The sequence below is a fragment of the Juglans microcarpa x Juglans regia genome, chromosome 5D, assembly GCF_004785595.1.
Source record: "Juglans microcarpa x Juglans regia isolate MS1-56 chromosome 5D, Jm3101_v1.0, whole genome shotgun sequence".
NCBI lineage: Eukaryota > Viridiplantae > Streptophyta > Magnoliopsida > Fagales > Juglandaceae > Juglans > Juglans microcarpa x Juglans regia.
Genome location: NC_054602.1, coordinates 19,596,471 through 19,609,351, shown reverse-complemented (window position 1 = coordinate 19,609,351; position 12,881 = coordinate 19,596,471). Strand labels below are relative to the sequence as shown.

The 12,881-nt window shown below is 36.6% G+C and overlaps 1 protein-coding gene across 1 annotated transcript; it reads left to right on the top strand.

Moving 5' to 3' along the window:
* Nucleotides 1-4,692: 4,692 nt before the first annotated feature.
* On the top strand, nucleotides 4,693-6,129 carry LOC121266527. Its single transcript, XM_041170379.1, has 2 exons — nucleotides 4,693-5,771; nucleotides 5,946-6,129. Exons 1-2 carry the CDS (start codon nucleotides 4,956-4,958, stop codon nucleotides 6,018-6,020), a joined length of 891 nt encoding a protein of 296 aa, XP_041026313.1. The 5' UTR covers nucleotides 4,693-4,955; the 3' UTR covers nucleotides 6,021-6,129.
* The last annotated feature ends 6,752 nt before the right edge of the window (nucleotides 6,130-12,881 follow it).

The following is a 12,881-nucleotide window of genomic DNA, read 5'->3' as shown; positions in this document are numbered from 1 at the left end:
TTTATGCCCCTTTGAAACTGAATTGATGGCCTAGATTCTTTGTCTGCCACAACTCAACTAACTACTGCTATCAATTCTTGTCTTTAAATCGTGCCTTGAAGCCACCTCATGTCTCTCCTTCCTCATAACTACTGCTCTCTGCATTAATCAAATTACAGAATGTTGGAACATAATATGGAGTTACAGACATTAAATGAACATAATATGGCAATCAAGTATTGTTGTAATCTGAAGGTTGAGAGTTGCTGATTTGGATATCCTTTTGTGGGGGTGGGGAGCCTGGATACATGTAAAAATGGAATACAAAGGATATGGTTTTAGTTGTAACGTGCAAAAAAGAACTGCACTGCTCAGTATGTTCTCTCTCCTTTTCTCTATGGGAACTCAATAACAACATTATTTACGTTATCAAGATGAAATGTTCTGCTTTAACCCATTATACATGTTAAAAGGTTTGTGGAGGTTCAGGTCCCCCATGGTTGAATTCATTGTTCTTTCATATCCAATCATAACTCTGCATTATTTACTTGAAAGTGAAGCTAGATTTTAGTGGTAGTCCCAAAAGTTGCAACTTATTATGAATGTGTGTGTGTGTGTGTGTGTGTGAGAGAGAGAGAGAGAGAGAGAGAGAGAGAGAGAGAGCTCTTGCTTTCAATACCAAACCCAAAGCTGGACGTGCTATTGCATATTTTTTCTTGGTTCAGCTCTTTTATATATGGAAAAGTTTTTTCGACGAAAAGCCTTCCCGATGACGCTAAACTTTACGCGAAGCGTGTGAATGGCAAGCACAAAATAGAACGTCATATCAAACACCCACCAAGAACCCTTGTAATGAAAAATTAGGCTGCTTTCGGTTTGTTTAGCACGTCTATATATATAATAAAAAATTCTATTTTTAAGTTAGTGTATAAAATAAATTTAATAAAATATTTTTATGATATAATTTGATTTGAAAGATAAATTTTAAATTTTAAATTTTTTACGAATAAAATTTTACTATATAAATGATGTAAATGGTATACATGCTTTACACCTTTAACTTGAGAATAAAATATCTCATAATCTATAATATTTTGGTAGCGTTTTACTTTTATTAATCTTCTGTGTCCAATCTTCTACTAAATAATCATAATCAAGTAATTTAAATTTACAAGAATTTATATTATCAATAAATAGTAGATAATTTAAAATCTTAAGAGGATGAAACGCTTTTGTACTTTTCCCTACATTTTTTCTTCTACGTCTAATTTTTTTATGAGTAATGTTAGATACACTTCTAGAGTATACAAGCTTCGTACTCTATTTAAAAAAAAAATGAGATTCACCATTAAAAGAATTATTTTTCATGTACATCCTAAACTTATCTATTTTTTTTTCAAAAAGAACTCTAAGACTGTAAATATTATTTCTTATTTTTTATATCTAATAATTGAAGAATATCACGTTTAAAGACTTTGCATGGAATAAAAAATAAGAGTTTACTTAATAAATAATAATACTGTTAATCTTGAACTTATCTTCCTTATTCACACATGAAGTTTATATGATGAATTTTAAGTGATTCCTATATAACCCACTTCAAGTGCGACATTTTAATTAGTGTAATTAAGAATGACACTATATAGAATAAATAACATTATTTTTCTTAAAGCATCAACCAAATATGGGAAACCTAAACATTTTTTCTTGTAAGCTAATTAATGAGGTACACTTTGTCCTTTGATGGATGAATGGAAGTTATGTCAACGTCAAAGTCGCACCAACAAAGATGGCTTCCCAACGAACCCATGTCATGTGGTCCACTCATATACTTTTGGAGCAGTCAATAATGTGGTCTAGGAATAGCTTCTTCTAATGGCAAAAATAAGGCGGCTTTTACTTTTCATGCCTTTCACTGTTGATCAAGTCAATCTTTCCAAGTGTTTTTTAAACTTTGGAAAATAATGTTGTTAGTTTAGGATTTTACTATTTTCAATTATACATCAAACTAATGTAAACATTCACTTAAATAACATCACATCAATAATTTGACTAAAAATAACAAATTCGAAAAACTTTATAGATCACTGCATTACATTAATATAAGATTTAGGATATGTTTGAATAGTGAAATAAGACGAGATGAAATAGTGTTAGATGAGTTGAATAAAATATTGTTAGAATATTATTATTATTTTAAGATTTGAAAATGTTGAATTGTTTATTATATTTTGTGTGAGAATTTAAAAAAATTGTAATAATGAGATGAGATGATTTTTGAATCTAAACCAACCCTTATTTTGTCATTTGAGGTTTGAGCTATACAAGATAATTGATGATACATACAGAGAGATATGCAGTTGGCTCATATAGATTACTAGCCATGACATGATATTAGCAGGTTACCATATGAGTGATTGTGCAGTGGCCAGCGTTGGGTGAGTGGATGTTTTCCTAGGAGGTGAGTTTTCATTTGGTAAGTGACCCGAGATTGTGGTTGTAGCTGTTGATGGGTGATATGTGTTATTATTACAAATCATGCCATATTGATCTCCTAATATGATTAGAAAATCATTACTAGGCACGAGGCATAATCAGCAAACGCATGCATGGTTGTTGAAAGAAGATGATTACTTCAATGATCTGGTTTATTAGTCTAATGAAAACATGAGAGGGGTATTCACGAAAGATCATTTCCCATATCATGTAAAGTGCTCCAATTCAAGGTAGGATCGATCGATGTCCCCACGTTACAAGACAAGTTCCATTTGACAAAAAAAGAAGATTGATACCTGTGAGTGTAAGCAAGAAGAAAGGCAGCCCAAAAGGCTCTTTTGTGAATGAGAGAGAGAAGAAAAATGCAATCGTAAGAGAAATTCATGGTTAGACTGATTGTGCCGAGCGAACTAATTAATATATATCCTTTTGACTCTTCCTCCAAACTACTGCATGGCTCATCACCATTTTAAATGAATCTGCTTCTTTATGCCTCAAATTTAATTCCCATATAAAGAGCATCAAATCATTATTTTCTTTGAGGCTTTACGATATTGATCATTAATTGTACATTCTGAATTATTATAAAATAACTCGAGATATAAAAAATATTTTTCATCGCTAGATTGTAGAGTTTGAAAAGAAACTTTAGAAGATTAGAAAATAATATATATATATATATATATATATATGATAAAAAGAAGAAAAAAAAAAGACAAATAAAAGAGAAAATAATATAAGGAATTATTATTTGATTTTATAAAGTCAAAAAGGAGAAAATGTTAATTAAGCATCTGGATACCCAATCAACATAGTTACTATTACCTAGGTAGTATTAGAGAATAAACATATAATACTCCATCTTATTGTAAAATATAATTAAGTGCCATTCAAAATTAATATTGATACCAACAATTTTAATAACATTACAATATGTAACCGGAGGCGAGTCTCACGGGCTTATGATAATTTTGCCAAGTACGTAGTGCTATATATATATATATATATATATATATATATATGTATATACAATTTTACGCATATTATTATACGTATTGAGTAACAATCTCATTTTATCATTGTTTTCTTTTTTAATTTAAATTTTAAAATTTAAAATTTTTACAATTTTCAATAGCTGACACATCATAGCACGTATGATTACGTAAATAAAATTATAAGTTTAGAAGCATTCTCCAATTTTGCCGGTTTTCTAAGACTCTTAGGCATCAAATTCTCTAAAACATATAGGAATGTATAATTTAAATGAGAATTAGGATAGATAAAAGGATTGGATAAATCAGCTAAGCATTTTAAACCTTGTTTATTTTTGTAGATAAGATGAGATGAGATAAAAGTTGAAAGTAAAATATTATTAGAATATATATTTTTAATATTATTTTTGTTTTAAAATTTGAAAAAGTTGAATTATTTATTTTATTTTGTATGAGAATTTGAAAAAATTTATAGTGATTAAATGAGATGAGATGAGATGAAAAATTTTATAAAAGTGAACGAGACCAAATATATTGTTTTTCTGCTAACTAGAGTTCAGTTATGGATATTAATTTTCCTTATTGTATTGAGTGCTGTACAACCCCCTTTTCATCTCATTTCCGTGTCCCATTTCCCCTATTTTTCCCCTTGTTACTGCTAGAGCGCACGTACATTTGCATTGCTTGCTGGAGTGTTGTGATTGGGGAACATATAACATATCATCACTTCAAGTAATCGACATTACTGGGAATTTAGAAGTGTTAGCCGAGGAAGGCAAGTTTTTTCACCATATACGTGTTTGGCATCATGTCCTTTTCTACTTTGGTAGTGATGATACCTTGAGTTCTAGTGTAATCAGTATGACAGGATTGTAAGAATTATTGATAGTCACTTAATAAAAATTATCTTACATTTTAATAAATATAAAAAATTAAAGAGAGAGAGAGAGAGAGAGAAATGCCTACAAAACCCACGAACCAGGACGGGTTTGCAACTTCGTAATGGGGTTGGTTGCAACTTGCGGTTGTACCTTTCAGTTGATTAAATTCGTGATCTCTCTCTCTCTACTCAATCAAACAAACAAACAAACCATCTTTTAAGACTGATTTGTGAATTTTATGGGACAAAACAAAAGGGTCATCTCCGTAATTGTACCCACCTCCCCCTCACGCCCACCACCATCTCATTTATTCCATGCCTCTCCCCACACGCACTTCTAAAGCCCCCCTCTTAAAAAAGTTAAAACCCCCCCGGTCTTCTAAACCCCTCTCTCTCTCTCTCTCCTCTTTATGTCCCGTCCCGTCCCATTCTGATTCCTTTCCCTCTCCCACTTCCTCGCACTTTCTTGTCCCTAATCGGTTTCATTCGTTTCCCACTCTCAATTTTCTCTCCCGATCATGGTTTTCTGGGCGAGACTTTTTTTTCCTTCATGCAAGGAAACGAGAATTCTCTATGAATCTTGAATTCCCTTTTTTTCTGCCGTCACCATGAAGTCCTTTTCCCATTTCTTATCGTCTTTCTTCTCAAGCCCTATTTTCTCGTGCATTGTTAGTCTTTACGCTCTGATTCTCCTCTATCTCCCCCACCTTTTCCTGAAAATCATTTTCTCCCCGGTGCTTAACGCAACTGGAATTCTGTTCTTCGCTTTACTCCGACTCGGTGCAATTCAGAGATTGGATGATGAGATCACTGATAACTCTTGCCAGTTCCAAACAAGCCGGAAGGCCGGCGAAAACGCGGAAAGCAAAGAGAACGGGGAAAGCGATTCCTTTGAGCCAGAAAAAACCAAGTTTCCAGAAGAAGACATTGGTGTCGCATCCCAATCGGAAACCGACTCCGACTCCGATTCCAGTTTCAATCCCACCCCATGCTTCGAGGACGACTTCGTCGAATGGGATGTGAAGGCACCGTTGGAGGTCATATACGAAGAATACGAAGGTGATGAAGCAGAAGAGGATCCGAATCCGAGCGAAAAGTATCCAAACCCGAACGAGGGGGAAGGGACCAAAAATGTGAGCCATGAGAGGCACCCTTCACTTTCAATGTATTACCCGGAATCAGACTCGGATGACTCATCCGACGGCGATTTTGGCAATTTTCCGCCTATCGGAGAGTGGTACTCCCCGGAGAACCGGTGCCTCACTTGGAACGAGGAGGACAAAGAAGGTCTAATAGAGATTGCCTTGGATGGGAATAAGAGAGGGCATGATTTTCATGTCGAGGAAGAGAACTTGATTGAGATTGATATTTCTCCGATGAGAAACGAGGAATTTCCCGGCAAGAAATTGAAGTTTCCCAGAGAGGTTAGGTTCAGTTGATGTGGATGTTTTGGATTTGTTAATACTTGGGTTTACCGTTGTGTAATAGCCAATGAGGAAGTTTAATTTAGGCTTTAGCACTAAATCCAAAGATTTAAATGCTTTGGTCGGAATGACTAATTTACCCTCGTTTTCTTTTTTCTGCGCAACACGTGGCAGATGCTTACGAAAATATTGATGAGCCGAAGGTCCGAACGGGCATGTTTAATGAACAATGGAGCGATGGAGACTTGACTGACTTTGCCAAAAAGAAAGTGAAGAAATAGTGTAAAGATTGGACTCCGAGTCCTTTGTCCTTGTTCAGATGCTTGTTTCCAAGTTCCAACCGGTTGCCTTTCTTTCTTGGACTTTACTTGATTTCTTTATCTTCATTTCTAATCAACTTAAAATACAGTTATTTTATTTTTAAGTCGACTATATAATATTTATATAATTTAAATAATAAAGTCTGATTTTTAAAATTTAAATTTTAAAATTTATCTATAAATTAAATTATACTATATAAATATTTTAGATATATTTTATACATTGATTTGAAAATATAATTTTTTTATTGAAATAATAATATTGATATTCTTTTAAAAAGAAATTTGAATAAAAAAATATTATTTTAAGAAAAAAAATCTATTTATCATCAATTTTCTCATCATCTCATGATGTGGCATTAGATAATTAATTCACAAGTGAAATATAATAAATAGTCTCCAATCATCTAATGTCACATCATGATATGATGATAATTGAGATGATGAATAACATTATTATTCTTTTAAATTCTTATCCGAATCAGAGAGGTTCAAGTAGATGTCTACATCTCTCTCACTTAAGACCATTGTATTCAAATGAAAACCTAAAAATATTTTGATGTACAATCATTTTGTTACACATCCTTTTTCTATGGCCCCAGTAGATTTCCATTCACTCTTTTACCAAAGATTTTTTGGATTAAAAATTTCATTTTCTAGCAACTTTTTTTTTTTTTTTTTGAAATAAACCATCACCATTCATTAAAAAACTAGTCATTACAACATTTATCTTGTAAGACAACATCAAAAATCCCCTTCGGCCCATCATTTATCCACACCAGTTCCTCACTAATATTAATAGTAAAATGTACTAAAAAGTGAACTACTCTATTTCCTTCTTTGTATGTGTGTTGAACCACTCAGTTTGGGTGTTTATATGGTATACCTTTAATATCTTCAATGAGTTGTCCATGCCATTTCCAGCTTAGATTACTCCCAAAGCCTATTATTCACAGGGCTCACAAGCTCTCGACAGTTCCAGCTTAGAATATTCATAATACTTGGCAGGGCTGTATAACAGCCTCCGCCACAAAATCATCTTCCACACTTTTGATCTTTTTCTTACTTAGAACATTGCTCATCAGTCACCATGCTAGCAACATCTCTCTAATGCATAGTCACAGATGCATGGGCCTCACCTGCAGGAGGTCTCCCTCGAGCTCTCCTCTTCCAGCTACCTCCACTTCCTTCCTTAGACTTTCTACTCACTGTTTGGCCACTGCAAGAGTAGATTTTGCCCATCCCCATCTACTTTACTTCCTCTTACAATATGTTCAGTGGTCACCTGTTCTTCACTTATTGAAGCTAGGTTCCTCACCACAACTTCCCCCTTCAGCCTTTCATCTATCCCTTCCCCACCACTCACTTCTACTCGCCCTTCCTCCCTTGGCTTCTCATTACCCTTAGTAGTTTCACCACTCTTTTTCCCTCCCCTCTCCACTCTTTTTTTATTCACTGGCAGAGTTTTTAACCATGATCCAAATTGGGCCACACTCCCATCATCCCCCTTTTACAACCTTGTTTGCTATGTAAGATACAACCACAAAAAAAAAAAAAAAACACATTTTAGGAAGTTTTTCATATTTGAAAGGTATCCACATACCTGTCCCATTAAGCATCATCATTCTTCCCATTGCTACAACTTTCAACAGATCACACTTCACTCTAACCCTTAGGCACCGACCCTAGGCTACATTATCTTCTTGCATATCCACTTCAATGACATTCCCAATCGATCCACCCAGTAACTCCCCCATCTATTTGTTCATCGCACCCAATGGAAGATGGTGCTTCTGAATCCAGAATGCCTCTCTAGTAAAATCCATTTTATGGATCTGAGTAGATCCATCAAAGGATTTCAGCTGGAACAAATAGTTGTTGAACAACCATCGGCAGCCATCAAGCACTCGATCCTTGTCCTCCTTATCCACAAACGTAATAACAAAACAGTTAGCCCCAACTTCATGAAAAATCATCGGCTTATCCACTCTCCAAATTTTTTCCATGGTCGATCGCACCACTTCCTTTCCCACATTTCTCTCGAAACAGACTTTCCCCACCAAACTTCTTTCCCTCTTATTTTTCCACTCCTCTTGCTCACTCGAGGAAAATCCTATTTTTTTAGTCTATTTTTATTCATCTTCAATCAGTCCCAAATCTCCTCCAGATCATCCATCAAGTCTTCCTTCCAACCACTGTCGCAGACAGAGACGATGCCTTCCTACTTCCTCGAAATAGAAGGAGTAATGAACTCCTCCTCCGTTGCTTTCTAAAAAGCGCTAAAGAGACGACTCAGGTGATATAGGTTCCTTCTTCAACAACTTGGTTTTTCTTATTCTATCAATGTTGTCAAATAGGTTATTCCCATAGATGGGGTGGTATAAAATGACGAAAATATTTATTTTTAAGTATGTGTATTGATACAATAAACACACCATTGATATATAAAAATATCACATACATTAGTATACAAAATATTAATATTTTAACCATTCTTTATAGCTGAAATAAGTTTTTTAGTGAGTTGTGTAAACTTTACACACTTTGAACAACAAAACTTTAAAATAAACTATTTTCTCAAATTGGCAAAATTCTTGTTAAACAGTATAATTGGTTCTTTCGTAGTACACATCTTCAGTTCTTCTAGTTCTATTTTCACCCTTACAATCCTTCTGATTAAACATTTGGTCTAATAATTTTGCTGGCAATATATAGAATGTTGGGTTATAGAGCTTGTTTTTTAGTTGAAAAGACGTCAAACTAAGAGTTCACTCAACTCTTGCTGATAAGGCACTTGAGCGAAGATCAGATAGTGAATTTGCTTGAGGATTGCTAGACAGTTGGCACAAGCGAAGCTTAGAGAGAGAGTTTGCTCGAGGTTTGCTCAATGGTTGGCTTGAGCAAATTACCCAATTTTGTCACAATAGGGTTTTCTGACGTCGTTCGCTATATATATGTAATGTTATGTCATAGAAACGTGAGAGATTGAACAAAAAGAGGCAAGAGACGTATAGAGCATTATTGTGAGAGAGAAAAGAGAGAGAGAGAGTTGAGATTTGTGTAAGTAGAGTGAAGCTCTTGTAACTCATTGTGTGTTTGTAATCTTCTCTGGAATAAAATTTCCTAAAACTTTATGGACGTAGACTCGTTGCTGAACTACGTTAAATTTTGTGTGTCATCTGTGCGTGGTTGATTCTTGTGTTTCTATATTTATTTCATTGTTTGTCTCATTATCGTTGTGTGTGGGTGTAGTGTTTTTCACAATAGCTGGTATTAGAGCTCCAAGGTTCTTGGGGTTTCGTTTTGAATGATGATTAGAGAAGATGTGAAGGTTGGAATCGAGAAGTTCAATGGCACATATTTTTTTTATTGGAGGATGAAGATCGATGATTATCTTTATTGAAAGAGGACTCACGTTTCTCTGTTGGTATAGAAGCTGGAGAGCATGTACAATGTTGATTGGAATTTGTTGGATCGATAGGTTCTAAGGGTTATTTGGCTCACCATGTCTAGATTAGTGGTGCACAATGTTATAAATGAGAGAACCACCACGGATCTCATCGCGGCTTTGTATGGTATGTACGAAAAGTTGTCGACAAATAACAAGGTGCATCCAATAAAAAAATTATTCAATTTGAGAATGACAGAAGATATATTTGTAGCCCAACATTTGAATGAATTTAATACGATTACAAATCAATTGTCATCTGTAGAAATTGAGTTTGGTGATGAGATTAGAGTTTAGATTCTTTGGCATTGTTGCCCAATAGTTGGGAGGCCATGAGAATCACAGTAAGTAATTCAACTGGCAAGATGAAATTGAATTACGATGACGTATGTGATATGATTCTCGCTAAGGAGGTGTGCAGAAAAGACTTTAGGGAGTTTTGAGTTTTCTAGTACTAATTTTGCCCTGAGTGTTGACGATAGGGGCAGGGGACATGATAGGTCCAGGAATAGGGGTAGGAGCAAGTCAAGATCTGGGTAGCAGATCACTTGTTAGAATTATGGCAAGCCAAACCACATCAAAAGAGATTATCAAAATCAGAAACAAACTGAGGATGACGATGTGAACGCGGTACCTATAGAAGTACATGACGCTCTATTTCTTATAGTGCACATTTCGGTTGATGATTGTGATTGGGTGTTGGATTCAGGGGCTTCGTTTCATAGCACCTCACATCAAGCGATCATGTAGAACTATGGTCTAAGTGCTTTTGGGATGATCTACATTACTGATGGAGAGGCACTGGATATAGTGGGAATGAGCGATGTGCACATCATACTCCTAAATAGGAGCATGTGGACTTTGTAGCAAGTCAGACACGCTCCAAATCTAAAGAAAAGCTTGATTTTTGTGGGACGCCTTGACGACAGCAATCATACAGTAGGTTTTTGGGAGGAACGTGGAAGGTCATGAAGAGTGTGCTGGTCTTGGAGCGTGGTAAGAGGACTGAAATTTTGTATTTGATATTAGGGTCTAGTGATGTGTAGGAAAATACAAGGTTGCTGTAGAGCAAGCTTGATCATGCAAGCTTGATCATGCAAATCAGATGATGAAACAAAATGGAGTCAGTTTTGTAGTTCCCTGTGTAAGCCTAGGGAAATCTCCCAAAACCACGGTGCAGAGCTTTGGTGTGAGAGACGGGGGGGACAAATAGTTTGTTGTTCCAGGAACGTCTCCACCTACAGTTGATGTTCACAGAGTTGCCAGGAAGATCTGACCTCCACAATGGTCACCTACCTTGAACTATGTCCTACTGACTGAAGGTGGTGAGCCATAACACAAAGGTAAAATCTTGCGAGATGGTGGATTGAGCAAGTGGGAGTTAGCTGAGAGGAAGTTGACTGGACTTCCATGGAGGAAGCAGAAACTGCACAACAAATGGACATGCCAATTGAAGATAGAACTGGTTAGCAGTAGGAAGTGGAATCAATTGCCCAGATCAGAGAAGGGGATGTCGAAAATAGATTGTCTGATGTTGTCAGGGTTGGTTCAAGACTGGATACTCCTAATGCAATGAGAGTTGTGAGCCTCCTAGTAGATATGCTGACTGAGCGCGATGTATATGAGAGATTGAAGTCAGGCTTGACTTCAGTGCATCTTTTGGCATGGAGATGGGTGTTTTGAGCTGCAGAGGTGATAGGGCTTGTGCTGGAGATAGTGGCTAACATGTGGATAACCAGTCTCCAAGTGGGAGATTGTTGGGTTTTGGAGCCTGGTTTTTTATGTTGAGAAGATGTCAAGCCGAGAGTTCACTCGACTCTCACTCAACAAGGTGCTCGAGTCAAGATTAGACAATGAGTTCGCTTGAGGTGTGTTTGACAGTTGGGTCTAGCGAAATCAGGTAGAGAGTTGGCTTGAGGCTTGCTCACTGGATAAAAACTAAGTGACGTGTCATAATCTTGATGATAGAGTAGCTTAGGTTTGTTAGGTTTGCATGCAAAGTGCAGAATCTTGATATTTTTGAGCTCGCTCACTCTTGCACATTAGGAGCAATTTCCGTACTAAATGTTCTGAAAGCATGTTGTGTTGGGATAAATATATTTTTCCTTCTAATTATTTGTCTTAATTAGATAGTCAAATTAAGAGAATAAGTACGAGAAAAGCAAAGAAAGAGAGACACACAGATTTACGTGGTTTGGCATAATGCCTACATTTACAGGTCGTTTAAAGGCGAGAATCCACTATAATGTACTTGTTTTATAGTCTCTCTTCCTCACTGTAGAATTGACATCAGAGGCCTATCTCCAAGTGGAGATATCGTTGTTGGAGCTTCTGTCGTGAGGCTGAAAAAGCCATAAGTCATTGAAGTCATCTGGTTCCCTCATTTTTATCTTCTATCCCTTGTTCTTTCATGTCTCATCCCCTCTCATTTATGTCACATTCCCCTTTTCCTCCTGACACCCCGTCTTCCTTCGACTTTTTATCCCCTCATTCTTTCTCTCTTTCTTCCCTCTTGATGAGTCCCATCTACCTTGGGCTGGGCCTAGAAAACACGATGGGCCTATTATATTTTATTTCTTCCAGTTGCTCGCGATTCTTAAGGGCAATTTGCTCCAACAAAGACCTTGATAATCTTTAAAGATAAAATATGCAATCAAACTAATCCGCCCAATTTCGTAGAGAAATAAATTCCGGGAACGGGTTCCTCATTATCAATTTCACTTCATTAAGTGATATGCGATCGAACTGATCCACCCAAGTCCATAGAGGAATAAATTGTGGGAGCTGATCCCTAGTTATCCGTTTCACTTTATTAAGCGATAAAGATATCATAGCACGAGTTAGGCGGAATATGGGCTCAACCGCGTAAAGTGCGAACATGGAGTTTGACTTTCACGGGAGATGGGCTAGACTACATTAAGTGAGAGCGCCTGGCTTGGCTTAGAGAGATAAGCAGGAGATAGGCTTGAATACATAGAGTGCAAGCATGGGGCTCGACTTGGCCAGATAAGTGGGAGGCTTAGTGGGGAAATAGGCTCGACCGTGTAAGGTGTGAGCATGGAGTTCGGATTTTGGTGGGAGATGTACTCGACCGCGTAAGATCTGAGTGCGGAGCTTGCCTTAGCTAGATATGCGGGAGATAGGCTTGACCCCATTAAGTCCGAGCGTAGAGCTTGGCTTAGCGAGATATGCAGGAGATAGGCTTGACCGCATTAAGTGCAAGCGCATGGCTCGGCTTAGAGAGATAGGCGGGAGATAGGCTCGACCGTATAGAGTGCAAGCGTGGGGCTTGTCTTGGTGAGATAAGAGGGAGATAGGCTCGATTGCATAGGGCATGAGTCA

Coding starts and splice junctions, on each gene's coding strand:
- LOC121266527 (XM_041170379.1), top strand. CDS start 4,956: ATGAAGTCCTTTTCCCATTTCTTATCGTCTTTCTTCTCAAGCCCTATT. Junction 5,772..5,945: donor AATTGAAGTTTCCCAGAGAG/GTTAGGTTCAGT, acceptor AACACGTGGCAG/ATGCTTACGAAAATATTGAT.